This window comes from Podarcis pityusensis, assembly GCF_964106645.2.
Source record: "Podarcis pityusensis genome assembly, chromosome: 7".
Taxonomy (NCBI): domain Eukaryota; kingdom Metazoa; phylum Chordata; class Lepidosauria; order Squamata; family Lacertidae; genus Podarcis; species Podarcis pityusensis.
The window spans coordinates 21,272,447-21,299,853 of record NC_138031.1 but is presented as its reverse complement, the minus strand read 5'-3'; the positions used below and the strand labels follow the sequence as shown (position 1 = coordinate 21,299,853).

Here is a 27,407-nt window from a genome sequence, read left to right as displayed (position 1 = left end):
ACTGTTTTAAATATTTTTAGTAGTCTTTCTGTCTGTTGATTAAAATGGGTGGTTCTATTGAAATGCAATTCATTTCTAGAGGCAATCTGCCCCAAATAAACACCATACTCCAAGTGATACTACAAGTCAGTGCACAATGTGGGGAAGGGAAGAACGAATTAATCATTGTGTTGATCTTAATATTTTGATTACCATTTCATATTTTGCTGGGGATTTGAGGCCAGTAGAATTTAAATAACTGTTGGCAGGGCAAACATGAAAATATGTTAACGAGTCGATCATATTCAGTTCAAAATGAATCATTTTTAGAATTGTGTGTTTCAAAGTTATTTCCCCCAACAGTCAGTTTTGCGTTTGTTGCTTTAGCCTTCCAGATGTTGCCGAACTACAACTCCCATCAGCTCCAACAAAGATGGCCGGAAGCAAAGGATGATGGGAGTTGCAGATAAACAACATCTGGAGGGCCAAAGGTTCCCCATACAGTGGAACCTCGGGTTACGTACCGTCCTCCTTACGAACACTTTGGGTAACAAGCTCCGCTAACCCCCGGAAGTAGATGCTCCTGGTTGGGAACTTTGCCCCGGGATGCGAGCAAATGTCACGCACCAGTGCGTGGTGGCAGCAGGAGGCCCCATTAGTGAAATCGCACTTCAGGTTAAGAACCGTTTCGGCTTAAGAACAGACCTCCGGAACAAATTAAGTTCGTAACTGGAGGTACCACTGTACAGTGGTACCTCTGGATGCGAACGGGATCCGTTCCGGAGCCCCGTTCGCATTCTGAAGCGAATGCAACCCGCGTCTGTGCGTGCGCAGGTCGCAATTTGCTGCGCATGCGCGTGACGTCATTTTGAGCATCTGCGCATGCACGAGCAGCGAAACCCGGAAGTAATGCTCCCTGTTACTTCCGGGTCGCCGCGGAGCGCAACCCGAAAATATTCCTCCCGAAGCATATTTAACCCGAGGTATGACTGTACTGGGCTTCTCCCATATTGGTGCTTGTCTATCCTCTGTATGTTTTGCTGTGGAAAATTTGAGCAGAATCGAGACACAAGCCTCTGAATTTATTTCTGTTATGCCAGAGCTTAAGGAACACACAAACACCACGGCTATGCTAGGAACCACACTGTTTGCACTTGGCTACTTCTGAAAGTCAGTGATCCCACGCCCGCTGCCCGATCAATACGATGTTCAGCTTGAAGATCATCTCTGAATTTCTAATAACTTTGTGAATCAAGATCTGATGACTGAGGGGGAATGTCTGGGGGTGCATACACTGGTGGGAATTAGTTTCTGCTTACTGAACAACATAATCATTGCCAGACTTTTCTCCAGGCAATTCTAGAAAAGAGTCCACAGCTGTCAATTTGTTTACCAAGGACCCATCTGTATTGGAAGAGTGACTTTAATATGAAGTTTGAAGGTGGTCAAATAAAGAGAGTTTCTTGGTTTGAACATAGGTACTTAGTCACTGAGTGTACTAACCTAACAGCAGAGGGGAAGAAATAGATTGGATGCCAGGCACAGAGTTCTCTGGCAATTCTTCCATGAATGCTGCATTTCAGCTTGCCAGACCGAAAAATCTCCCCTCTCCTCCTTTGGCACACCGCTCTGGGGGTTCTCCCAGCCACCCTGAACCAATTTTTGGGCACAAGTTCTGGGCATGAAGGTGGGAGAGGGGGAAAAGCTTAGTTGTTTTAGTGGAAGTCCTTCTGCAGGCTTCCTCTAGCAGAACTCATTAATTGAATCTGGCCCATAATAATTATCGTGTTGCATGCACCCCAATTTCTGCACAGTTGGAGATTCCAGGGGTCTTAGCACTTACCCAGAGTTTGGTTTCCTTGGAATGAAGACCAATGGAGACTGGTATGGTTTTATTTTCACATATATACAGCCTGAGCACAGGATGGAAGGGCTCCCAGCGTTAGCACTCCAATAGCATCTCCATTAGGTTTTCTGGGAAGCCCCAAAGGCCTTGGCTTTGGTTCAGCACACCTAGAGAGACAAGCCTCTCTCCCCAGCTTCTAGCCCAGCCCAAAACACACACCCCAGCCCTCCTGGCCTATTGTTCTTCTCCCTAGGATGTTGTGGCATCCTGTGAGGTGGGAAAAGGTCCACCTCCATCCTCCTTGAAGCATCTCCTGTCATCACTATTGGAGCGTGGCTCTCTCTCTTTAAGGGACTGATGTGGGTAGCCCTGCTAGAGCTATTAGCCCCACAAAGAACCTGGGTTGACCAGTTCATCTGGTTCTTCTACCGGATTCTGAACTTCATGGATACAGAATCCCAGGCCCAGAAGGGACCCAACCAATACCAGCCTCCAATCTTAATAACAATATAAGAATTCACTTGAGCATGCATAAAAGTCTCCCCATGACGGACAGCCCTGTGCAGTCTGAGGTTCCTGGTTGAAAGGAAGTATGTAAGGATGTTCAGTGGACACACATTTCAGCCCTTTTAAAATCGTGCCAATGTGGCACGGACAGGGTAGAAGTGGCACACTTGGCTGCAGTTTTATAACTTCCAAAGAGGGTTTGAGTGGTTTCGAAATTAATCTGTGAGCCAGGAAGCCCCTGTTCAAATCTCATCCCAGTTAAGAATTTGTTAGGTTGCCTCAGCCCAACCATCTGCAGAATGGGCATAATAATTAGGTTGCCTGATATGGTAGAGTTGTTGTAAAAGTTAGGACACAAAAATGTACATGAAGCATTTTGAATACTGTAATGGCGCAGTCCTAAATATACCAAGTCTAGAGTATGTCCCACCAAGTTCAATGGGGTTAACTTTCACCTAAGTACCTATAGGACCGCAGTCTAAAAATACTACATAAATACCTATTAAGCACCATTAGTGGCCTTTGATTATTGTAATGCATCGATTTTCTACAGTAGTGCTGACACAATTCTCTTTTACTTAGTATAGATTACACATTCCTAAAGCCATAAAGATCTTTTTAAAACCACTGGGGTTTCTCCCCTGGATATATATATATATATATATATATATATATATATATTTGCTTTCTTATGTGCCAGCAATGTATTAATTGCTTTCGCATCTGTGAAATGTGTTTTCAGATATTAAACTAGACACTCAAGTGGTTAAATCTGATAGTGAAAATAACCTGACATTGTTGTTTAGCCTAATGATCTTGTTTCTTACTAAGGCCAAAGAGTCAAACTGATTACAGAATTTCTTTGAGAAACTCAAGCTGAATTGAATGCATTTCCTTACAGTGTTCTTACATTCGCATCCCAGCAATAAATAACTTTGAATTAGGTAGTGCAAAAGAATCCAAAGTGGATTTAAATCTAACAAGGCTTTTAGACTGCCAGGCTTACTTTCCTTTTACATCTGTTTCCATGCTAATCCTCAAAGAGTCCTTATTAGACATTCCCTCTATGTAGGGATGAAGGAAGCAATATGGATCTAAATCATTGCCACAAGGAAGGAGGAAGCAGGGGCGCAGGAGGGCAGCTGGCTAATATGCCTGTAACCTAATCGAACAGCCTTACAAATGGGCGGAAATGTCAAGGGGGCTCTGAGAAATGACCCTGCTATTTATCAAAATCCTTCCTGCTTCTTTCAACGATGTTTCAGGCGCAGGAATCTCCAAGCAGGAGTCTCATTTGAAATACACCACATGTGGACATAAAACTCAACAATAAGTTAATTTAAAAAATATCCAATACCTTCACATCCCAAAGCACTTTTGCTTTCTGCTTAAAGCCAGCATACAAATTATTTTAATTAATAAATAAAAATCTGGTCCCTAGGCCTATGTACAATGTATGCATGTAGCCTCATGCACAAAGCAATGTAACATCGTCACTCTCCATACTTGTGATTCTGAGCAACAGGCATTCAAATGCATAGTGTCTGTAATAGTGGGGGTAATACATAGGCATTGTTAAATTGTGGGTGAACATATCAGACGACACAGCGATTCTTCAAACAGCTCTTGTTTAGTCACAGGCCAGAAGAGAACTGAACTGAAGGGTTCAGCCAGCCTGCTTATATAGAACTCCACTACAACGCAACAGTAACCACTTTCTGTAACTATCCAATCACTGAACATCACTTTCAAGTTTCTCAAGCACTCCCTTGTGCATATTTCTTGATTTGTAATATGCCATAGCATTTTCCGAGGACAAGACTAGATAAGAGCTTCTTTTATGTATTCTTGAATTTTTACTTTCTGCTACGAGAATTAGAAAAATAAATGCACGGCCTGAAGAAAATCCAATAATAGAGTTTGCATGGGCTTAAATCTGGCTTCCATGTGGCCAGTCAAATTGTACTGCAGATGCATACGATCTAGGTTAGTGATTCTGCCATTACAATTCCCATCAATGGTAGTTTGTAAAAAGTGGCTCAAGTGTCCCGTTCAAGAATAAAAAAGTTTATGCAAGCATTGAAAAGTAACAGCTCCAAGTTAGATTTGCATCTCAAATACCATTTATATAAATTATTCTAAAAAAACTAAGACTGCATGTATTTAACATTTTGAAATGTTATGTGTACAATCTGGCAGGGTATGTTATGTTCTTCTGACAGGGTGCAAATTCCACAATGCAAGTCCTTCCCTTTTATAATGTGTTTGATTGAAACATATTTTAGGGCATAATTCATGTGCGTTCTATTCTGTTGTTATGAGCGGTGACAACTGCAGGACTCCGACTGAAAATCCTAACAAAGTCTTAACTTTATTTCAATATGAATGCAATATGGAAAGCGATTATTGATGGCGGTAGAGGGACAAAGGAAGTGAGGTTTGCAGCCACCACTGGTCAGCTGATCTGTGGTAGCTGCAAGTCCTGCTTCCAGCAGGGATTGGCTCCACTGGGGAGTTGCCAAGTGGAATGAATCCCAGTGGGTCTCCCATTCAGTGCCAGAGTTAAAATACGCTGACTAGAAACCCCATTGGCCAGTAAACAATGATGTCATTATCTGGGTGTGGTTTGCCTAAATGGCCAAATTAGGGCTCCTGCCAGGCCTAATTAGGCCTACTGCTCAGAGGTTTTCCATGCAAGACTACAACTCCCATCATCCATGACCATTCATCATGCTGGATGGGGCTGATTGGAGTTGCGGTCCAATGACATATGAAGGCCCACTGAAATCAATGGGAAGTAAGTTAATCAAGAATAGCTGCACTTATTTCAGTGGGGCTGAAGCCCTACTAACTTAATCCAACTCGTAGTGTAATTCCATTGTCGTTTTAGAGGCTTAATGGGTGACACTGTCCTGAGTATTTCATGGGAGTGATGTCATTTGATACTTAATGGTTCGCATCCAAAATAGAAAATGTCACTTTTCTCCTAAGCCGATAAATTGTGAAGGGGGTAGGGACAGGGAATTTTTTAGACTCTACCCAAGCTCTAACACCCAAGATTATTTTAGAGATGCCATGGAGCTGAGGTATTATAAAGCAGATAAACACATATAGTGTAGATGTACTGAAATGAGTATAACCTAGAGGAAAATGAAATGTCTAAGCTACAAGCTCCAGTGGGATTTATGCAAACCTATTCTCCCCCCAGGTTCCCCCCAATTTTAAGGCCTTATCTGTGTTACAAAATAAAATATAGGCCACTGAAAATGAAAAGTGAGCATGAGTCTTTTGTGAAGTCCATATAAGTGATAACTGAGGTTATATGTTACCACTAGAGCTGTGCCAAAATTTTCAGCACAGCTTTTTCCCCTCAAAGAAAAAATAATAAGTTTAAAATGAAGAGAAGGCAGAGAGAAAAGGACAAAAAAAGAGAAGAACTTGGAGAATGAGGGAACAGAGGAATACCTAAAACATTTGACTCCTACATTCATCATAGAATCATAGAATTGTAGAGCTGGAAGGAAACACAAGGGTCTGCCTTTCCCCCCAAAGTAGAGCTGCCTTTTGTTGGAGATGAACACAGTGCATCATTCATGTCATTCACAAGGGTCAACTAATCCAACTCCTTGCAATGCAGCAATCTTTTGCCCAACATGGGGCTCGAACCCACAACCCTGAGATTAAGGGTCTCATGCTCTACCAGCTGAGCTACCAGAGCAGATGTATGTACATAACAAAATAACTGTCAAATGTCCCCATTATGCACGTATCCTTTTTTGGCTGTTGATTTTGCATGCTGTATCTCACCTATCTATGGACAGAACTGTAAAAGGTAAAGGTAAAGGATACCTTGACGGTTAGTCCAGTTGGGTTGCGGCGCTCATCTCGCTTTCAGGCTGAGGGAGCCGGCGTTTGTCCACAGACAGCTTTCCAGGTCATGTGGCCAGCATGATTAAACCGCTTCTGGCACAACCGGACAACGTGACCAAAACCAGAGCGCACAGAAATGCCGTTTACCTTCCCGCCAGAGCGGTACCTATTTATCTACTTGCACTGGCATTCTTTTGAACTGCTAGGTTGGCAGGAGCTGGGACAGAGCAACAGGAGCTCACCCTGTTGTGGGTATTCAAACCGCCGACCTTCTGATCGGCAAGCCCTAGGCTCTGTGGTTTAGACCACAGTGCCACCCGCATCTAGGACAGAACTGTAAACTCCCAGTATAAGAACTATGTCGAGAGGAAATGCTCAGCATGTATCTGTATACTCAGTTGGAGAATACATGCATTTTTTTCTTTGGACTCTGATGGTGGTTAACTCAAGCGATGGCCTGACAGATAGAACCATCACAGCCAGGAATAGCTGTGCAACTCCAAGCCCACACAGTGCAGAGGAAGAAGCACTGTTGTATTAGTCTGAAGATTGTAGCTGTAGATCACTTTGACAAATGCTGGGGCAACTATTGATCACTCAGTCTGCACAGCTTGGGCTATAGCACCGCCGGCAGCTCGTGGGTGGGTGGGATAGCAGTGATGAAGAGGAAGAGGACAGTAGCTAACAGCTCTGTGGTTTCAGAGTTTCCCCCCTGCAATGAGCTTTAAAGTAAATAAATAAATTTATCTGCAGAGCAATTATACAATGCCTACATATCTCTTGGGTGCTAAACAAACGTGGCTCTCCACCAGGTCCTAAGTGGTAGCATACGAGAGAAAGGTGCATTCTGACACCTTTATTTCTTATGAGGGGAACCACTGGCTGTGTATCATCATCATCAGTGTTTCATCACTTACTTCATAAAAGTCTAAAAGCAGCTTGCAATTATAAAAGCATACATAACGCAAAGATAACGGGCTTGTCTGACCCAAATCCTCAAATAATCAGCTGCATTGGATGCCAACAAGTTCTAGTGATCTAGAACCTCCAGAACAGGACACAGTGGGAGGGAGAAGGAGGGATCATTTTGTCTGGCAAGCTATAGTGCGATGTTGAATTCCACCCGAAACGACGAACTTATTTCACTTGGAATTTGTTCTTTGGATGGCTTTCCTCGGGATTACCCATTATCCTGACATGCCAAAGTTAAGAAGCTCGGATCACTTGCTTCAGCAGATAAAACCGCTTTTTGGATTATGGAAGCTGAGCTCGATTCAGTTGGCTGAGAGCAATGGGGACAATCGGCTGCCCCTTGGAACAGTTGCTATTTCATGTCTCTTCTCCCCCCCCCCTTTTATTATGGGTGCCTATAGATGTTTTTATAGGGACACGGGTGGCACTGTGGGTAAAACCTCAGCGCCTAGGACTTGCCGATCGCATGGTCGGTGGTTTGAATCCCCTTGGCGGGGTGAGCTCCCGTCTTTCGGTCCCAGCTCCTGCCCACCTAGCAGTTCGAAAGCACTCTTAAGTGCAAGTAGATAAATAGGTACCGCTTTATAGCGGGAAGGTAAACGGCGTTTCCGTGTGCTGCGCTGGTGCTGGCTCGCCAGAGCAGCTTCGTCACGCTGGCCACGTGACCCGGAAGTGTCTCCGGACAGCGCTGGCCCCCGGCCTCTTAAGTGAGATGGGCGCACAACCCTAGAGTCGGACACGACTGGCCAGTACGGGCAGGGGTACCTTTACCTTTACCTATAGATGTTTTTGGTTATTTCCCCCCTTTATAATAAAATCATTCTTTTGTGGTCTAAACCACTGAGCCTCTGGGGCTTGCCGATAAGAAGGTTGTCAGTTCGAACTTGTGCTATGGGATGAGATCCTGTTGCTTTGTTCCAGCTTCTGCCAACCTACTTCAAAAGCACACCAGTGCAAGTAGATAAATTGGTACCTCCGTGCACCAGAAGCGGTTTAGTCATGCTGGCCACATGACCCAGAAAGCTGTCTGTGGACAAACACTGGCTCCCTCGGCCTGAAACGATGAGGCCAAAGGGTCCTTTACCTTTATGTATCTTGTAAGGTTTGGTTGTAGATTAAGCGTTGGATTAAATTTGGGGATATGAAGGGAAAATGCAAGCTGCAGAACTGTGCCAGACAAGAAATTCCTGGGTTAGCTTATGCAAACTGGCCTGGGCTAGCTAAGTGCAGAGCCATTGAGAAACAATGGGGAGCCAGCTACTAGGCCATTAAAAGTGATTGCCTAAAAGGTGGGTGGGTAACCTTTTTGAGCTGGCAACCAGATCCTTATCTGGCGCCATCCCGTATGCCAGCTTGACGTCACTGTGACATCAGGTGATTGATGGGTGGGTTGCTCCACCCAGCTGTCAGAAGTCTGTTGTGCAGCACTTCCTAAGTGCCCCAAAGGCAGCTGGTTGTTGGCCATTTGGGAAACACAACACAAGGGGCTTTGCTGTTCCAGCAGCACTAAAACATTTGCATTGAAACCGCTCCTAACATTGAAAGAGTAAGCTCTCTTTTACCAGTGGTTCCATGCTCCCTGTCCAGCCACCAGTTAAGTGGGGGTGGGGGGCTAGCTTGGATAGCACCAAGCCGTTTCAATTGAAACTGCCTCTAAAATAGAAGCGGGAAGCTTTGGAGAACTCATGGCTTCAGGCACACATTTTTCAAGCCTGATTCCACCCACCTCCCCAATCCTGTACATTGTAAAGCAGGTTACTTCCCCACAGGTCAAATGGGGGGGGGCAGGGAGAGAATTTGACTTTCAGGCACAAATACCGTAAGATAGCTTCACACACACCCCTCGAAAGAATCCTGGGAACTTCAAGAAGGTGGTATCTTAGGGGTTTAAAGGTAAAGGACTGTTAGGTCCAGTCGCAGACGACTCTGGGGTTGCATGCTCATCTCGCTCTATAGGCTGAGGGAACTGGCGTTTATCCACAGACAGCTTCCATGTCATGTGGCCAGCATGACTAAGCTGCTTCTGGTGAACCAGAGCAGCGCATGGAAACACCGTTTACCTTCCCGCTGGAGCAGTAACTATTTATGTACTTGCACTTTGACATGCTTTCGAACTGCTAGGTGGGCAGGAGCTAGGACAACAGGAGCTCACTCCGTCGCAGGGATTCGAACTGCCGACCTTCCGATCGGCAAGCCCTAGGCTCTGTGGTTTAGACCGCAGCGCCACCCACGTCCCCCTCTCTTAGGGGTTTACGGGAAGGAATTCTTGAGTTCATTTTCTGTGGTTTAGACCGCAGCGCCACCCACGTCCCCCTCTCTTAGGGGTTTACGGGAAGGAATTCTTGAGTTCATTTTCTGAGCTCAAGTTTCCTCCACTTGAAATCTTTTAATTATGTGCAGGGATACTTTTTCATAGTTTAAAGACTCCAGTTCACATGCTTCTAAGTGCAGAAGTGGTCGCTATCTGTGCTGCCCGGCTTCTGGCACAATGCAAATTTGACATGCTTTCTAAATGTGTCTACATCCCAGTTAGAATGCAGATTGGGACATGCATCCAAGTGCAAGACCACTGACAGTAATACAGTTTGGAGAGCCCACACCTGCACTTAGAGTCCCATTCAGATGTGCCAGTTTCCTGTATTTGCAGGTGGCTGGACTAGATGACCCTAGATGACTAGATGCAGTTTTATGGTTTTGTGAATTTAAGGCCTGCCGTTCCTGATCAAGTGATAACTTGCGCACAGATGGCTGTTCCGGTGGGAGTGGTGGGAAAAGATAAAAAGTGAAAATGTATCTCCATCTTTGTCATGCCCCCTCCCTGTTTCCTTCTGGGATTGGAGGTATCAAAGCAAAACAAGATAGCCAGCAGCAGAATACATAAATTGCAAAAGAGAGCGAGGGTGGAAATGTACATGGTCACCTCTTTAGTTCGTTATCAAATCTCCAGTTCATATTTAGTATACTGCTGCCCCCTGCTGCATGCTAACTGTGATTCTTTGTCATTTTATTTATTGCAGGAGCAACCTAGCTAACAAAACGCATTAATGTTTCCTCATTAATGGAGTCGTAATCTTACGATTGCCCGGTTTCAACCTTGTTTTCGTATTCTAACTTCCTTTTTATTATCTGTCTTTCTTTCTTTCTGCCCGTGATTATGACTTCCTCCAAGGTCAGACAGGTGTTTTATTATATTCATATCTGCGACAGAATCTACAGACATGACCCTGCACAATTATGGGTGAGGTGAAAACCTGGCCTACAATCAGATACTGTGAAATGATAAATTAGGCTACTGCCATGTGGGATTTAAATTGCCTCAATGCATATTTATAGCCTCTGTCTGCAATGTAAAATTCCTTGCAATAGCAGGAAAGCAAGGTACTGTGGCCCATTGATACTGTGGGGCAGTTGTCAGGATAGAACAAGGTGCTGGAATATGTTCTCTGCAAGTTACATTGGCAGCTTCTCAGTAGATGAAGATGGTTATGTGAGTGCAAATCATTCTTAGGTTTTCTTTTTTATTATTATTCACAGTGCTTTTTTCTAAAAAAAAAAAAATGTTTAGGGATACTCTTATTTTCCTACTCATATTGAAATACTGCCCCTCAATGAGGCCAAACGTAGATTCACAAAATGTTTAGGAGTATGCATCCCTCTGCGTCCCCCCAGAAAAAAGCACTGATTATTCAAATGATCACTGTGCTGAGGATGTTACTGGTTGTGAGAAGTTAGAACAATGAGAGCTCAGTGGCAGAAGACACTTTGCATGCAAAATGTCTTTGGTTCAATCCTCAGTTATAAAGACAAAGGCGTTGGCCTTTGGCTCAGGAGGTCTCCAGCACTCCAAGCTTCAGGACTGATGACCACACACTTGAGGTGATAGACAGTTTTGCCTACCTGGGTTCCACCATAACCAGCAACCTCTCCATCGATGCTGAGCTGGAGAAATGTACAGTATTGGAAAGGCAGTTATGGCAACAGCTCGCCTCTCCAACAGGGTATGGGAGAATGTGATGTTAATGTCCAGTACCAAGATGAAGGTCTACCAGACTTGCGTGTTGACCACATTGCTTTATGGAAGTGAGTCATGGGCAACTTACAACCGACAGGAGCAATGTCTCAACACCTTCCACATGTGCTGCATTAGCAAGATTTTGGACATCACATGGCAGGACAGAGTCTCAAACAAAGATGTCTTCTCCCAAGCCCACGTTCCCAACATATCTGCACTTTTGTATCAGCGATGTCCATTCTGGGTTGATCATGTCCACTGAATGGAAGATGGCAGGATTCCCAAGGACATGCTGGTTTCAGGCACCAGGCCCGTTGGTAGACCACCTCTGCACTACAAAGATGTCTGCAAATATGACATGCAGGCTGGCAACATCAACCCTGCTGTGTGACTGCAGGTGACTGCAGGACCTGGAGACAGACACATTGTGCAGTGGCCAGAGGAGGCATGACAGCTGGGAGGAGCTCAAAGAAAAGAGAAACACCACGGTGCATTTGCAGCAGCACAACCAGATGCCTTCATCTGCCCCAGCTGCAGCAAAACATGTCTTTCCCTTATTGACCTCTACAACCACAGCAGGTGCTGCAACCTTTTAACAGTTTGACTGCAGCCCAAAAGGCACACTCTTCCATTGTCTCCTGAGATAGATGGATGCCAACAAATTGGAGTAGGATATGTGAAAGACTTCCTGTCCAAGACCCTGGAGATAGGCTGCCAGTCGGAGTGTACGATACTGGACTAGGTGGACAACTAATCTATCAAGTGTAAGGAAGCTTCCTGTGATAACCTTTAAGCCACCACTGTTCTCCCAAACCTAACATTCATTCCCTTAGAACAGGGGTAGGGATCCTGTTTCAGCCCAAGGGTCCCATTTCCTTCCTGGCACTTTTTCTGGAGGCCACGGGCAGGAGTGAGTACAGCAAAAATTGTGAATGACACCTCTATGCAGTAGGAAAGTTTCTGCACACACTTGCACATGTCCTCTATCCTCTTAACTGGGAAGCAAGTGGCATTGTCAGAGTCAAGGACACATATCCAAAACACTCAAGAAGGGTGCAAACCATGACCGGAAGGTGACCTGCAGTGGCTGGGGAAGCGGTGTGTCCTGGGGAGAGTCCATGGGGCCTGATAGAGAGCCCAGGAACTATATTTGTCCCCTACTGTCTAAAGTTCTCCATCCTTGCCATAAAGCATTAGCAGAAATTGTCCTTAACTACCCCCCCCGCATTTACCATCTCCTCCCATCTTCTTCTGCAGAACTTCCATGGCGCTTCCCATTTTTCTTTTGAAGCTCCAGCCATTGCACTCATCACCCTCCCTGCTTCCCTGCCTGGGCTGCTTTCCGAATGGCTTTTTCTCTCTGTGTGTTTTGACAGTTCCCATTCTAGCCTGGGCTTCTTGTCGCTCAGTCAGCAGGGGGTTCTCTGCAGTTCCTGCTTGATTACTGCCTTGCAGAGTTCCCAGCTGCTGCTTTTTTCACACTTAGTGTTTTTCTACACGAGATAACCAGCCCAGAGTTCCTTTTTTTAGTTCTTCGGTTGTTAGAAAAATGTGTGTGGTTTTTTAAAATAATTATAAAAAAGTAACCTGAAGGATTCCATACTGCAGCTTCCCCAAGTACCATATGTGCCACCAACAGATTGGCCCTAGATTGGCTTAATTTGCAAGCCAGTGAAGCATATAGATGCTCACAGGGATACCCATCTGTGTGCCTCCCTCTTCCCAGTAACTGCCAGCACTACAGTTCCAGCTGCCATATGGCTTTATGATACGACACATGTGGGTGGCATCATAAGGAGACCATGTGCTGGGTTGGCAGCAGCAATTGTGGAATATCCAGGTGTGCTGGTGGTTTGAGGGACCAAGATTCTATTTCAAGACATAACGATGCTATGACAGAGTTGCATCAGCAGCGAGGAGTCGGGGTTTGGGCTGGCTAGCTCGGTTCCAGATCCCAGAACTTGGATGCCGCAGGATGCAGGGAGACCCACTGGCCTCAGGCTGTTTGCATAAACAATTGGTGTGGACCCTAGGGCTTTATGCAGGGGAGGGGAAACTCATTCCCAGGAGCCAAATACAACCCTACAGGCATATCTGTTTGCCCCTCAGGACACTGTCCAGGTCATGGCATTTCGCATATCACCTGTGCTGGGCCCAGGGGTAACCTGAGTAACACAGTCCAGGTCCAGTCCTGAATCCAAGGGTTCTGTGAGGAGTCAGTCCGACAGAGCCAAGGCAGGACACGAGGCAGAAAACCAGGCAAGGTCAGGCACAGGGTCTCAGGCAGCTTCTGACAAACAGCAATGTTGCTCCCGCAACCTGGGGGCGGGGTCCGACAGCCTTTTATCTTTGTCGCGGTAGCGGCCGGTCCTGATCCCCTGGTGACTCACCTCCCTGTCTCGCATGAAGGCGAGCACTCCTCCTGTGAGTACTCAGGTCTCTCCTTCTCTCAGACCTCGGTCTCTGCAGCTCTGTCAGTGGGTTGGTTTCTGCTTACTTCACTGGCCAGCAAAATGCTTGTCACAAGACAATTGTTTACATTCCACAGTCAGTTACTGTTGGGTTCCCACGGGAAATGGGAGACTGGATGTGACGTACACTGGTTTCCTGTTTTTCACTGTTCTCTCGGTGTTCTTTGTTTCTGAGAGGTGTTCTCACAGAGGCAGGATGCATGTTTGTATTCTCTCAGCATAGAGTGTAAATAAACTTAAGAATGTAGCACATACTGCTTATCCTTCTGCTGTGTGGACTACTCTGCTTGGGCTCAAGATAAGACGAGCCTGTACCAGCTTCAGATGGGCCGAAGCTGGTCAAAATCTCACAACTAGACCCAGAGGCCACCTCACCCTCTCCTGACCCACCCGGTAATGGAGCAGCTGTAAGCGATGGCCCAGCTGAAGGCAATGAGGTAATCCCCGCATCTGGAGCCAGGGCAGGCTCAGGCCCCTGACTCGGCCCAGCTGGTGCTTGTTGCAGGGGAACCTGTGCAGACTGGGGCTCTTCAGAATCAGGGCTCAGACTTGGTTCAGATGCCACCTGAGGCAAAGGATCTGGTGCAGACTGCGACTCCTCTGGTTCTGAGTCCGAGCCCGAGTCCCAGGCCATCACACCACCACACCAGTGTTCGAAATTCACCAGGCGCCCACTTTCCCCACTTGCGATTTTCAGCAAATCGTATTCTGACGCATCCTGGCTCCAACAGGGAGGGTAGAACATAGCCAGTGGGCTTAGTGATACCCTTGCCCTCCTTCTTCCCAATGAGAAACTAAGATTCAACTGCCACTCCAGTGGGATTTTGTATGGATAATGGAGAGGGGACCCATCTTTCCCTTGGCTAGCAAAATAGCTTAGGATGGAGAGAGAGAGAGGATTGTACAGTATCAAAAGTACATTCCATCAGTGTGGGGATTTCTGTTTGCGCAATGGGGTCCTCTCCTCCTCTCCTCCCCCCATGTGCCCCCTAAATCTGTCTTAGGGGGTTTCCCCAACCTTCCAAGGCAGATATGGGGAGGGCACAGGCAAAGGGAAGAGATAGGTGAAAGTTTATTTACATAAGGGTAAATAATTGCTGCACAATTCTGCAGTGCTGCAAACAGCCCAATTCTGGCTCTGCTTACCGTCTGCTCTGAGGGTCAGTCGCTTGTCACAGGAAGGACAGTTCCCCAGGCCTGCTTTAAAACCTAGACAAGGTGGGCTGGATTCTCTCCGTCACAAAAAAAGTTGAGACCATCCCTTGATGGAGTGGTCTGGCTCTCATTTATCCCTAGCTGTCTTGTTTTAAGCAATCGGCCATAAACTGTTCTGCCCTTAAAAATTCCATAACAGTAATGGTAAAGTGATGCCTGTGTCCGAGGCAAAGGACTGGATGTTCACCAGACCAGCTAGAACATCTCAGTTGGTTCATTGTGGTCTGGGACTAACGTACGGGTTTCAAGGTAATTATAAAGCATGCTGAGGTCATTGCATTTTGTACTGTATAATCCGCAAGATGCTTGAGAGCAACAATTTTTTTATTTGCTGGACCGTAAAATGCCTAGCCCATTTATATCTGCTATGTAAACAAATGATAATAACAGCAAACACTGCCCATGTTGCGTGCCTCCAACATACTTTCTCAGAGGAAAGTCACGTATTTGTTTCACATGTTTTAATTGGGATGCTGTCTCCACTGCAAATCTCTTGGATATGGGGGAACTCAGAGGTGGTGATGGCAGGAGGAGAGGTTGTTGTTTGAAGAATGTGAAGCAATATATATGAATAACTGGTATATTTTAGGATGCAGTTGTTCTGGCAAATGATTCCACTTTTGCAAAGGTCTCGTCTGGCCTTGCAGCCATGATCTTCGCCAAATGTGGGCACATGCTTCTTGCTGAGATAAGGCACTTTCTGCCATCTAGGTAGGAAAATAATGTTGTGTTAGGAGTGAAACATAAATTAGGTTGGAAACACTGGAACTAGATTGTGTTGCCGTCTGGTAAATATGTTGCAGTGGGGTGCAGAAAGAAATTGCCTGGTTAGACTGCTGGTTGAAAAGGATAAAGAAAAGTTAAGGCTAATAATAATAATAATAATAATAATAATAATATATGGTCATGTGAAGATTTTTACAGTCTGTACCAGTTTACCATATTTAAGGTTGTACCATTCCACTGTCAGAAAAGCTTATCTCAAAACAGAGCAGACCGCCTCAGGGAGACATGGATTTTTGCATTCAGAAAGGTGTGTCTGGCATTAAACAAGACTCTGTCAAGTGCATTAATTTTAATTTGGTGAGTTGGAACCTGCTAACAGAGCCCTCATCTCCTCTCTGACCTTTTATCCTCCATGTACTGGTCTTTCACCTAGCAGCAAAACTTAAGATGGTATTTTGGGTCACATTGTCCATCACAATCTAAGTCTCTGAGCTTATATTACTGGTTATATCAAATGAACAACAAGGAAGGGTGAATGATTAGTGTGGAAGTGATCATTTTGGCCAGTAAAACTTGTTGTGGGTCTGCTGTTGCTATTTCTTTATGTGTTTATAAAAGTATATATACTGCCCTCTTGCAGGTGGGGTAAAGCCGTGTAGGTTAAGGACCCCTGGATGGTTAAGTCCAGTCAAAGTCAACTATGGGGTGCAGCACTCATCTCACCTTTCAGGCCGAGGGAGCTGGTGTTTGTCTGCAGACTGAAGTCATGTGGCTGAAGTGCAGTGTAAACACCTTTAAAAGCATCGTTAGAATGACTGGTAACTCACAAAAAAAACTTCATAGGCTGATTAGCATAAAAAAAGTCTTCAAGAAATTCCTGAAAGTCAAAATCTTTACTGGGAGAGTGTTCTGCAGCATGGGGCCAATGGCACCAAATGCCCAACTTCCGGTTGAGGCAAATCAGCTCTCTATAACATGGGAGATAACTAACAGCTCTCCTCCTGATAATCTCCTTGATCAGGTGGGGATATAAGGGCTCAGATGGTCCCTAAGGCATCCTCAACTCCGGTTTTGCATGGCTTTGTAAATCAACAAAAGACTCTTGAGCCTGGCCCAGTAAGATATTGGCAGCCAGAGTAGATGTTTTTGCAGAGGGACCATATTCTGTTGGCTGTCTGCCTCCATCCATCAACAGTCCATCCACTGCATGAGTTGGAGCTTTTGGACCCGTCTCAAAGGCAGCTCTACCTATAGTGCATTGTAGCAATCTAGTCTCAAGGTTACCAATGCATGGACTGCAGTGGCCAAAAATTATCCTGATCCAGATACGACTACAGCTGGTGTAGCATCTTCTGTCTTCTATACCACTATTTCAGGATAGCAGCTATACCACTGAGCTAAGGAAACAGAATGCTGTACACTTCATCTTATTTAGTTGTGCTTTTCTTATGTTCTTATTCTGAAATTGTTTCCGCTTCCCTTTTTTTAACTTTCAGGCTCCTCCTACCATTGCTTAAGAACATAGTCACAACCATGGTGCAATAATTCTTTAAGAGCCACTTGAAACAGCCTTTGCATAATCCACATGCTAATCATGTTTAATTGTACCCAGCAGATTACAGGGCTGTGTACTTTCTTGAGCAGCCTTCCCAGGGCTCATGGAAACTTTTGTGTGTGTTGCAGGAAGTGGAAAGTGTTAAACCTTCCCTTTTATTAAGCCTTTTCCTAAGCCTAATAGCAGCACAAGAGGTAGGAATTCTACCTGATTAGTGTTGACTAATCTTATATATATAGTTATTCAGAAGCAAATTCTACTTGGTTCAATGGGGCTTGCTCCCAAATAACTGCGAATGCAATTGCAGTGTGTATGTCTCTGTAAATCAGATTTTTTCCAAATCTGAGTTTTGCATGAAACAGGCAGGTCATTAAATCATTACACCTAGTGGAACCCTGATTTGAAAGATGTATGCATCTTTTAAATTGAGGAAGTAGGCCTTTCCTGCGTCCGCCTGTGCAACGGACAGTTTAACCACACATGGGTCTGCCAGCCTGATAAGACCATGTGTCAGCATGCCTCAGTATATTTTCAAAGAAGGGACATTCCATTTTAGTGCACCTCTGCCTCGGATAACTTCTGTTTACCTTTGCACTTCTGTTGCAAAGATGGCAGTTTGAGCACACTGGGTAGCCCATCACTGAGAACACCTCCCTTGTGTGATGAAGATGATTGTTGGTTTTATTGTAAATCTGATATGACTTGGTCAGCTTTCTTCAGAAAGCTTGTTCTTTTTGCAGCCTCTCGCTCCCCTTCCTTTAATGCCAATCCATGCTGTATGTCATTATAGGCCTTCTCTCTATTTTGCCTTCAGACTGCAGCTTCCAAACCCACCTTTTTGCAGCCTTTCCCCATATAAACATCTAGAGCTCAGCAGGAGAAAGAAACCTGTTTTGCAGGCTTCTGCACTTCAGCTTGTGGAAAAGGGGTGTGGAATGTTTACTGTAATTAAAGTCCTTCTACTATCCACTTGCATTTGTGTTGGAAAGTACAGATGGTTTATTAGTAAGTGTTTGCTGGCATTTATTTACTCATTTTGTTTATATCCCACATTCCCTCCAGGAGGCTCAAGGTGACACACACAGGGTTCCTAAGAGGGTTTCCAGCCAAACAGTGACTAGGCCAAATTATCAGGTGGTGGTGGGAGAGAGAATAGGGTGACCACTTATGTTGGTAGAACATCTGGCCCTCCAGAATTTGATGCACTACAACTTCAGTCATTCTTGACCATTGGTCATGTTGGGTGAGGCTGTTGAGAGTCCCACAACATCTGGAGGTCCACTGGTTTCCCACCCTTTATACATTGCCAAAAAAATGAGGAAATACATAACCTGAAAAGAAGACAACAGATTTGCATAAAGTTTGACTATATAATCTTGCAGATCAGTTCTAGCAATGCTGGGTCCTTCCTGCTGAGGCCACAAGTCTGCCCACATGACTTCTTCTCCTGGCTGGACCCGGTTCATCATATGATGACATGGTGGCAACATGATAGCTACCATTGCTAGGTCTTGCAGGGCTTCCCTGCCCTTGGCCTCCTTGGTTCAAGAGGCAGCCATGCTCCCCAAAATCACATTTTAGCTGATGAACAAAAATTCAACTCCTTAGCATAACCTTAAGACATATTTATGAAGTGGAACCATCAGGTAAACAGCATCAGCTATGAATTCAAAGAAAGTTAGTACAACTGTCTGGAGAAAGCTCTTAAAATCTATAGCTTGCCACTCATATGCAGTTGTTTTTTAAAGAAGGAAAACAAGCTACTAAAACTATACAGATACAAGGATGGAATACAAAAATACACAGAAATTGATCGGATATTAAGCATCTGCTAGGTGCCATCTGTTCTGTGCCATCTCTCTTTCCCTTCCAAACAGGAAGAACATAATTTTGTTAAGATATAATTTTAGCTTAGCTGAAGCATGTTGATCTCAACTCTTAACATTCAAGCTATTTATTAACTACATTTATACCTCTGCTACGACCAAATTGTTTTATGCACATAATAATTATGAGAGGTGGGTTGCATTTGAGAGATGGGGACTGGCCCAAGATTACCCAGTGAAGAAGAAGAAGAAGAAGAAGAAGAAGAAGAAGAAGAAGAAGAAGAAGAAGAAGAAGAGTTTGGATTTGATATCCCGCTTTATCACTACCTGAAGGAGTCTCAAAGCGGCTAACATTCTCCTTTCCCTTCCTCCCACACAACAAACACTCTGTAAGGTGAGTGGGGCTGAGAGACTTCAAAGAAGTGTGACTAGCCCAAGGTCACCCAGCAGCTGCATGTGGAGGAGCGGAGACGTGAACCTGGTTCCCCAGATTACGAGTTCATGGCAGAGTTGGCATTTGAACCTAGGTCTTACCAGTAGTACACTGTAAAGGTAAAGGACACCCTGACAGTTAAGTACAGTTGCAGATGACTCTGGGGTTGCGGCGCTCATCTCGCTTTACAGGCTGAGGGAGTTGGCATTTGTCTGCAGACAGTTTTTCCGGGTCATGTGGCCAGCATGACTAAGCCGCTTCTGGCGAAACCAGAGCAGCGCATGGAAATGCCATTTGCCTTCCCGCCGGAGTGGTACCTATTTATCTACTTGCACTGGCATGCTTTCGAACTGCTAGGTTGGCAGGAGCAGGGACTGAGCAACAGGAGCTCACCTCGTCATGGGGATTCGAACCGCCGACCTTCTGATCGGCAAGCCCAAGAGGCTCAGTGGTTTAGACCACAGCGCCACCCACGTCTCAGTAGTATACTGTAGGGTTGCCATATTCCCAAAAGTGAAAACCCGGACAAAGTTGTGGACCTTTTTTGGGGGGGGGTCAAAGTTGTTGCGCTTCCTCCCCCCATACATTGTTTTCCCAGACATTTTGCCGATTCAGTGACAATCCACCTGGATGCCATTTTGACCATCCGATTCCCGGGAAAACCTGGCATGGCAGCCCTAGACAATGATATTTATCAGGGCCACAAAATAGCTAATGGTATAAATCAGGGCTGCAAATTACAGAGTAGATCCATGCTTACAGGTAAAACTGCCTGCCAGTCCTTATCACTGCCAGTGTCATTTGGTTACTGGTCATAAAATGCAGGCGATAATATCCACTGCCACAAACAAGAACAGTTACTTAGAACATGGATATATGTAAGGTAAAGGTAAAGGAACCCCTGACCATTAGGTCCAGTCGTGGCCAACTCTGGGGTTGCGGCGCTCATCTCCCTTTATTGGCTGAGGGAGCTGGCGTACAGATTCCAGGTCACGTGGCCAGCCTGACTAAGCCGCTTCTGGCGAACCAGAGCAGTGCACGGAAACGCTGTTTACCTTCCCGCCGGAGTGGGACCTATTTATCTACTTGCACTTTGATGTGCTTTCGAACTGCTAGGTTGGCAGGAGCAGGGACCAGACAACGGGAGCTCACCCCATCGCGGGGATTTGAACTGCCGACCTTCTGATCAGCAAGTCCTAGGCTCTGTGGTTTAACCTGCAGTGCCACCAGTGTCCCTTATGGATATATGTACCTGGATCCTATTCATGTTCAGTTGGATGTAAGGTTGTCGTTAATGAAACTTAATGGAACACTGTCTTAAATGGAACTTAAGCATGCCTAGGATTGCAGCCTTAACTTTTTATTTTTCTTATTTATGGGCACTGTCCAGGGTGAGACACTACAGCTTCTTCCAAAACTTTTAGATTCCTATAGACTTCTAGTAAACCAAAGGCACAGTAAGGAATCTGTCATACTTATAAGCTTACATTCTTAATACATCATTGATCTTTAATATGTTATCAGAGAACGAGTGATCTGACTTCTGCAAGGTCTTTGCTGTTGAATTTTAAAGCATTATACATTTTGACAGTGAGCTTAGGTTGTCTGTTCCTACATGAAACATTTTGCCTGATAGCTACTCTGTAAAATATAGTGGGAAGCAGATGATAACTAATTTATGTTATGCCAGAATAACATTATTCTGTAATGTTACAGAAACGTATCCAAACCTTCGTATTTAGATGACTCCATTAATACTGAAAAATGTAGTGTGCGCTAGTGTGCCAAAACAAGTAATTAATCTAAAAGAAGCATCTTTGTTTCTATGCATGAAATTAGATTTGAAGTAAGCAGAACGATTAGAGAGATTAACAAGTGAGCAATTATTTGTCCATAAACGTTATCAAGTCATATACACTACCAGAGTTGAGAGCTTTGTCTTCAAAGTGTCTGTATCCATAACACGGCTGAAAAACAAACAAATTTCTACGTACGTATACCCCTTGAAAGACCTAGATTTAAAGGGAAGATTTCTTATACCCCTAAATCTCAGCCGTGAGCTGATGGCTTGCTTATTAAATCAACGTGGAGTCAGATTACCACTGGGCACCTTATCTAATAGTAAACTCCTGCCTGCCAATGGAATTTTACACTATCTGTATATATGTATCTATATATATTATTTTGAATTTAACTTGTGGGGGGGTAATTATAATTGATGGATGGTAGTAATTAACTGAAGAGGAATTGATTACATTTTAAAGCAGTATCTGAGTTTGAAATTAATTAGGTGAAAAGTAATTGAAGACGAGCTATTGATTTGGAGTGAATTAAAAGTTTTGTTTTATTTGGCGTCATTTGGATGGGAAATTAATTGGCTTGGCTTCTCCTGTGTGAAATTTAAATAAAGTCCCCCCCCCCACACACTTATGCAAACTTGCTTCCTCTTCTTTGTGATGCTTTTATTATTTACGTTAATAATAATAATAATAATAATAATTTATATATCCCGCCCATCTGGCTGGGTTTCCCCAGCCACTCTGGCCGGCTTCCAACAAAATATTAAAAATGCAATAAAACATTAGTCATAAAAAACTTACCTATTTATTTGGTTTGGACTGAGGTATCCCCTCATACTTTGCTTGTAGTTTTTTTCATTTACTTTATATCTACGGTATATATCTATGTAGATATGAATTTGATTTTACTTATATAAATTTACACATGAGTATACTGTAAAAATTTGTGACAACACCTAACCCATATTTCAAGAACTCTGCATGCAGTTGATTTACATTCTTTCTCTTAACTCTCCATTAATTTTAATCCAATTCATTCCAATCCAAAAACAAGATCTTTGCTATGCTTTAAAAAAAGAAACAAAAACCAAAACACATACCGTATTTTTTGCACCATAACACTCACTTTTTTCCTCCTAGAAAGTAAGGGGAAATGTCTGTGCGTGTTATGGAGGGAATGCCTATGGGTGGCATGCCTACGGATTTTCCTCCTCTAAAAACTACGTGCGCGTTATGGTCGGGTGCGTGTTATAGAGCGAAAAATACGGTAACTGCATTTTAACATTCCTCTCCCTTTCTCCTTATTCTTTATCCATTAAGTTAGCTTTTCAAGACTTTGGCAATGCAGAAGGAACTGCTGTGCAGCCAAAATATTGAGGGAGTTTTTAAAACAGCAATGATATTGGTCATAAGTCCTTTGCATAGGGTCACAAGAACATTGTTCCATCATTAGATATGTCTAACTTCCTTCTTCTCTGCTTCAACCGCAAAACTCTGTTTCCTCTTGTCGCTCAAATATAGTTATTTGAAACACTTAACATGTATTCTTCTAGTGTGGCTCTGAAATCTTAATATTATCTGCTACCTAATCTTGCATAACTCTGCATTAGGCATAACATTCACTGTGTAGTATTATACATTCACACCATTAGTTTTCTACATTGTAAACAAAAAGAGGGCACTTCACAATGTGCTCTGGGTATTTATTTTTAAAAAGAGAATAGGAAAACAAGCCAATTTATATTTAGTGCTAGAGGCTCTCCTCGTCAGTGACAGTTTCCTGATTAATTAGTTAATCCCCCAGATCTGTAGCTATCTCATTACTAGTAATGTCTGTGACCTGGTGTGACATGCTGGCAAGTTAAGAGTACCAAAAATTAGACCACGGGTTCATGAACCAGTTTGCTTAGAACTAAATTGTAGAGTCAACATTTTATATCCCAGTGATTTTGACAGAAAGTAAAACGTGTGCTTAAAATCAATCTCATCAAAGCAGATGAGACTACAACTCCTAATTTTGGCTGCATTGTAGCCCAATCTTCATATATTGGGACATTACGGTATATAGGTTGTTCTGGTCATTCCAATGGGTGGGTAAGCACACTTACTGGGGTGGAACTCTCACTGAAATCCATAGGACTATTTCCAGGTAAACATGCCTAGCATACTGTGAACTGTTATAGGGCTTTTCACAAATGTTTCTCCGTGTGTTCCATAAACACATGGAGTTGTTGTTGTTTAGTCGTTTAGTCGTATCCGACTCTTCATGACCCCATGGACCAGAGCACGCCAGGCACTCCTGTCTTCCACTGCCTCCCGCAGTTTGGTCAAACTCATGTTAGTAGCTTTGAGAACACTGTCCAACCATCTCGTCCTCTGTCGTCCTCTTCTCCTTGTGCTAACTTTCAATCTTTCCCCAAATCAGGGTCTTTTCCAGGGAGTCTTCTCTTCTCATGAGGTGGCCAAAGTATTGGAGCCTCAGCTTCACGATCTGTCCTTCCAATGAGCACAAAGGGCTGATTTCCTTAAGAATGGAGAGGTTTGATCTTCTTGCAGTCCATGGGACTCTCAAGAATCTCCTCCAGCACCATAATTCAAAAGCATCAATTCTTCGGCGATCAGCCTTCTTTATGGTCCAGCTCTCACTTCCATACTGGGAAAACCATAGCTTTAACAATATGGACCTTTGTCGGCAAGGTGATGTCAGTGTGGTGTAGTGGTTAAGAGTGATAGACTCGCAATCTGGGGAACCGGGTTCGCGTCTCTGCTCCTCCACATGCAGCTGCTGGGTGACCTTGGGCTAGTCACACTTCTGTGAAGTCTCTCAGCCCCACTCACCTCACAAAGTGTTTGTTGTGGGGGAGGAAGGGAAAGGAGAATGTTAGCTGCTTTGAGACTCCATCAAGTAGTGATAAAGTGGGATATCAAATCCAAATCCATCCCTCTTCTCCCAAGAAGCAGGCACATGGAGTAGGCAGGTCCATACCTGTTGGTGCCATCCTCACCACAAATATGCAGGTCAGCTCCATCCCAACCTCTACAAGTGATAATTTTATTGTCTTATCCCTTTTGTAAACCACACTGAGTTTTTTTCTCCCTACAGTCAAATGATATGTAAATTTTATGGAATATATATTTCAAAATCACTAGCATGCTCTGCTCCAGGACCTTCTTGTTATTTCCCAGCCATTCAGAATGCATCCACTGGCTTCTTCCCCAATAAAAAAATGCATCTCGCATGTTTGCTACTATTTCTTGCAGCCTTTTTGGTTCCATTAACCCTCTCCTACCCAACTCCTCCCCACTAAATCTCTCAGTAACTCACATATATCATGTCAATTATGTGAGCTTAAAATCCACTGGAGGATAGATTTTGACTGATATCTGGAGAACTCTTAAAGTTTCTGCTGTGACGTCAACAAGGGCTTTGCAAATCCCATTAAATCATCTTGTCTTCTCTACACATGGTTGTTTCTGTCTCAAGTGTCCCACTTCCCTTGTGAAAGCACATCCAGTATGTTTCCCCCTGGAACCCATTGTAGCAGCTATAAAATACTTTGCTATGTAAAGCAGCACCATGTTTTGCTAAGATATTATCACGGTCCCTTGTTGCTCATCGTTTTCAGTTGCTAACCATTTGAATTGTGCAAGCAAGTAAACCACACTTTCTTCATGCCTGGTGGAAGATTAATGTTTGGAGCTTAGATGAGCAAAATTATAGAGAAGGAAAACAACAGGTTTGTTGGGTTATTTCAAATGACTGAAAAATATATATCCGTTGCATTTAGATGCTCATGTATTGCATTTAGGGACAATGGAGGCACAAAGCAATTGTATTTTAAACATTTTAAATAAGTAGTGTGTAGCAGACGAGGCCTGATATGGTGATGCAATTGCATTTTGCATTAAAAAATGCCCTGGGGAAAATAGCAATATGCTCACAAGAAGGCAAAACAACTTTGATTTCAATTAGATTTTTGCTCTTTACAACGAAGGCTGAATTTGAACCAGGATCTTTAATAAGAAACTGAACATAGCTGATTTGCAATGAGATCACTGCATGATTCGGTTGTGGAATTAGCTTTTCTGACTTTGGCCAGGTGTATAGTTTAGAACAAGCTGTGGTTTAGTGCGGACGAGCAGTGTGCACACTGCTTAAAAGTTCCTCTAGTGCTCCTTCCCCTGCCACAGACAAAACAAATCCGAAACTGGCTTGACATGTCCAAATCTGAATCTGACCCACACTCTCCTAATCGTAAGTGTCCTCTGCTGCAGTCGTGTGTGTGTGTGTGTGTGTGTGTGTGTGTGTGTGTCAGGAGAGCAGATAAACATATAAATATACAAATATACATACATTTTAATTTATAGATCACTTGCTCAAAATAAAATAAAATAAAAAATCCCAAGCAACGTGCAATGCACCAGGAATGCTTTTTGGAAAGGGAAGGATAAAAGTTCCTAGAGAGAAAGGAGGGAACATACAAAAAGGAAACAGCTAGAGCACAATCTATAAAATGGATAATGCACCCTTTGCCATATGGTCCCAGGGCAGAAATATACAACAGAGCAAAATAATATGAACAGCAGGATAAAATTCCACATTAAAAAACACTAATCCAAAACATGTAGCTGTCTTGATGAACCAAGCATGTTTCAGCTGTTAACAACTGGGCAAGCTAGGGCTTATTACACGGTACATTCCGAAAGTGGAAGCAGTGGGTGGTTATCTGAACCCAGCACAATGCTGTCCCTCATACCTAGATCCAGAATAATGGCTCCCTATTCCTCCTTTAAGTGCTAACATTGAGATGTGTGTCCTTGAATGATTAAAATGGTCTGAAGACTGTCTGTTTTGCTTCTGCTTAGTTTCAGTAACAGACCTCAAAAAGAGTTTGCTGTCCCAGTGTATTACAGAACTAACTGTAACCAATTCAGTTAGTTCTATAACCACACATTTCCTGTGGCTACTGTTAAGAGTCATTCCAGTGGGGTGACTGAATCACTATAGCAGCGAGGGCCTGTTTCCTAAGAAGGAAACAGGCACCCCACTCCTTGAAGCACTTCACGTGAATGAGAGCCAATCCCCAGCAGCGAAGCACTTCATTTGCAGCTCGGAGCTCGAACCATTATAAAAGCAGAACTGCCTCTGCTGAAGCCAATTCAGCCCTTGCTGTTTCTGATTCTGCAGCGATCTGAAGACATGCTCTACTCACAAATGAAAGGTATGTTCAATTTGGGCTTCTAATGCAGAACTAAGGGTGATAATCAGCTAGGTCTTACTCAGAGTAGACCTGTTGAAATGAATGAGCATAATGTTCAGTGGGTCTACTCTGAGTTGAATACCACCCGTAGATCACTTTTTTATATTTAACCAAATGTTTAAGGTTGTAACACTATGCGCACTTACTCAGGTGTAAATCAGTGGGTAATCTGTGGCCCTCCAGATGTATTTGGGCTCCAGCCCCAAACCAGCACAGCCAATGGTTATGAATGATGGGAGTTGCAGGGCAGCAACATCTAGAAGTCTACAAGTTTCCCATTGCTGGCACAAGCCCAAGTGAAATCAGTGAGATAGGCCTCCAAACATACGTGCACAGGATTATTATTCTGTTTTGCAGATGAGGTTGAAACAAAATGTATGTGTGAGACTTGTGGAAGGGTATCCAGCACTCTGTCCGATGACAGATTGGAGCTCAAATCTCACTCTGCTTTCCAGTTTTTCAACTTCTAACCCCTCAATGTCTGCCATGGAATCCTTGCACATGACTGAGAGTTCTGGGATATATACCAAGGTTAATGTGGGGCAGTGACCTTGGTCTATTAGGCCCCATGCCAACCCATCTGAACATAGCACTTCCCCATGGCTGCTACTGCAGCCATGATGAGCACATGTTAATGAAGTTTTCCAAGCCATCGAGTGCTCAGCTAAACACACGAGGAACCTTTGTTGTTGGGCTCCACAGAACTGTTTGAAAAAGCATCACTCTTATCTCCAGATCCTCATCCTATTCTGCGGTACGTCCAACGGTCACCACTGAAAGTGGGTAGAAGCATTCTAGGGCCTGGGAGAGCAGTTCTGGTTGCCTTCTGAGAAAGCTGAAGAGAGACCACAGCACCCCTGGAACTGAGATCTGCTCCTTACCTAGCCCAGCCCACTTTGCAGATCTTCATTAAAAGATAAGCATTCCAACCAAAT

General features: G+C 44.0%; 1 protein-coding gene across 5 annotated transcripts in view; it reads left to right on the top strand.

Annotated features, from left to right (window-relative positions):
* The window catches only part of OXR1 (oxidation resistance 1), a 224,462-nt gene that overhangs the window by 134,620 nt on the left and 62,435 nt on the right, over positions 1-27,407 (top strand). The window contains exon 1 of one of the 5 annotated variants that reach the window (XM_081012564.1): positions 26,397-26,433. The exons of the other annotated variants lie outside the window; for them this stretch is intronic. Within the exon in view, the coding sequence (XP_080868690.1) occupies positions 26,412-26,433 (22 nt within the window). The 5' untranslated portion in view covers positions 26,397-26,411. Of the gene's footprint in view, positions 1-26,396; positions 26,434-27,407 lie in introns of those variants that run through there. 5 annotated transcript variants of the gene reach the window in all.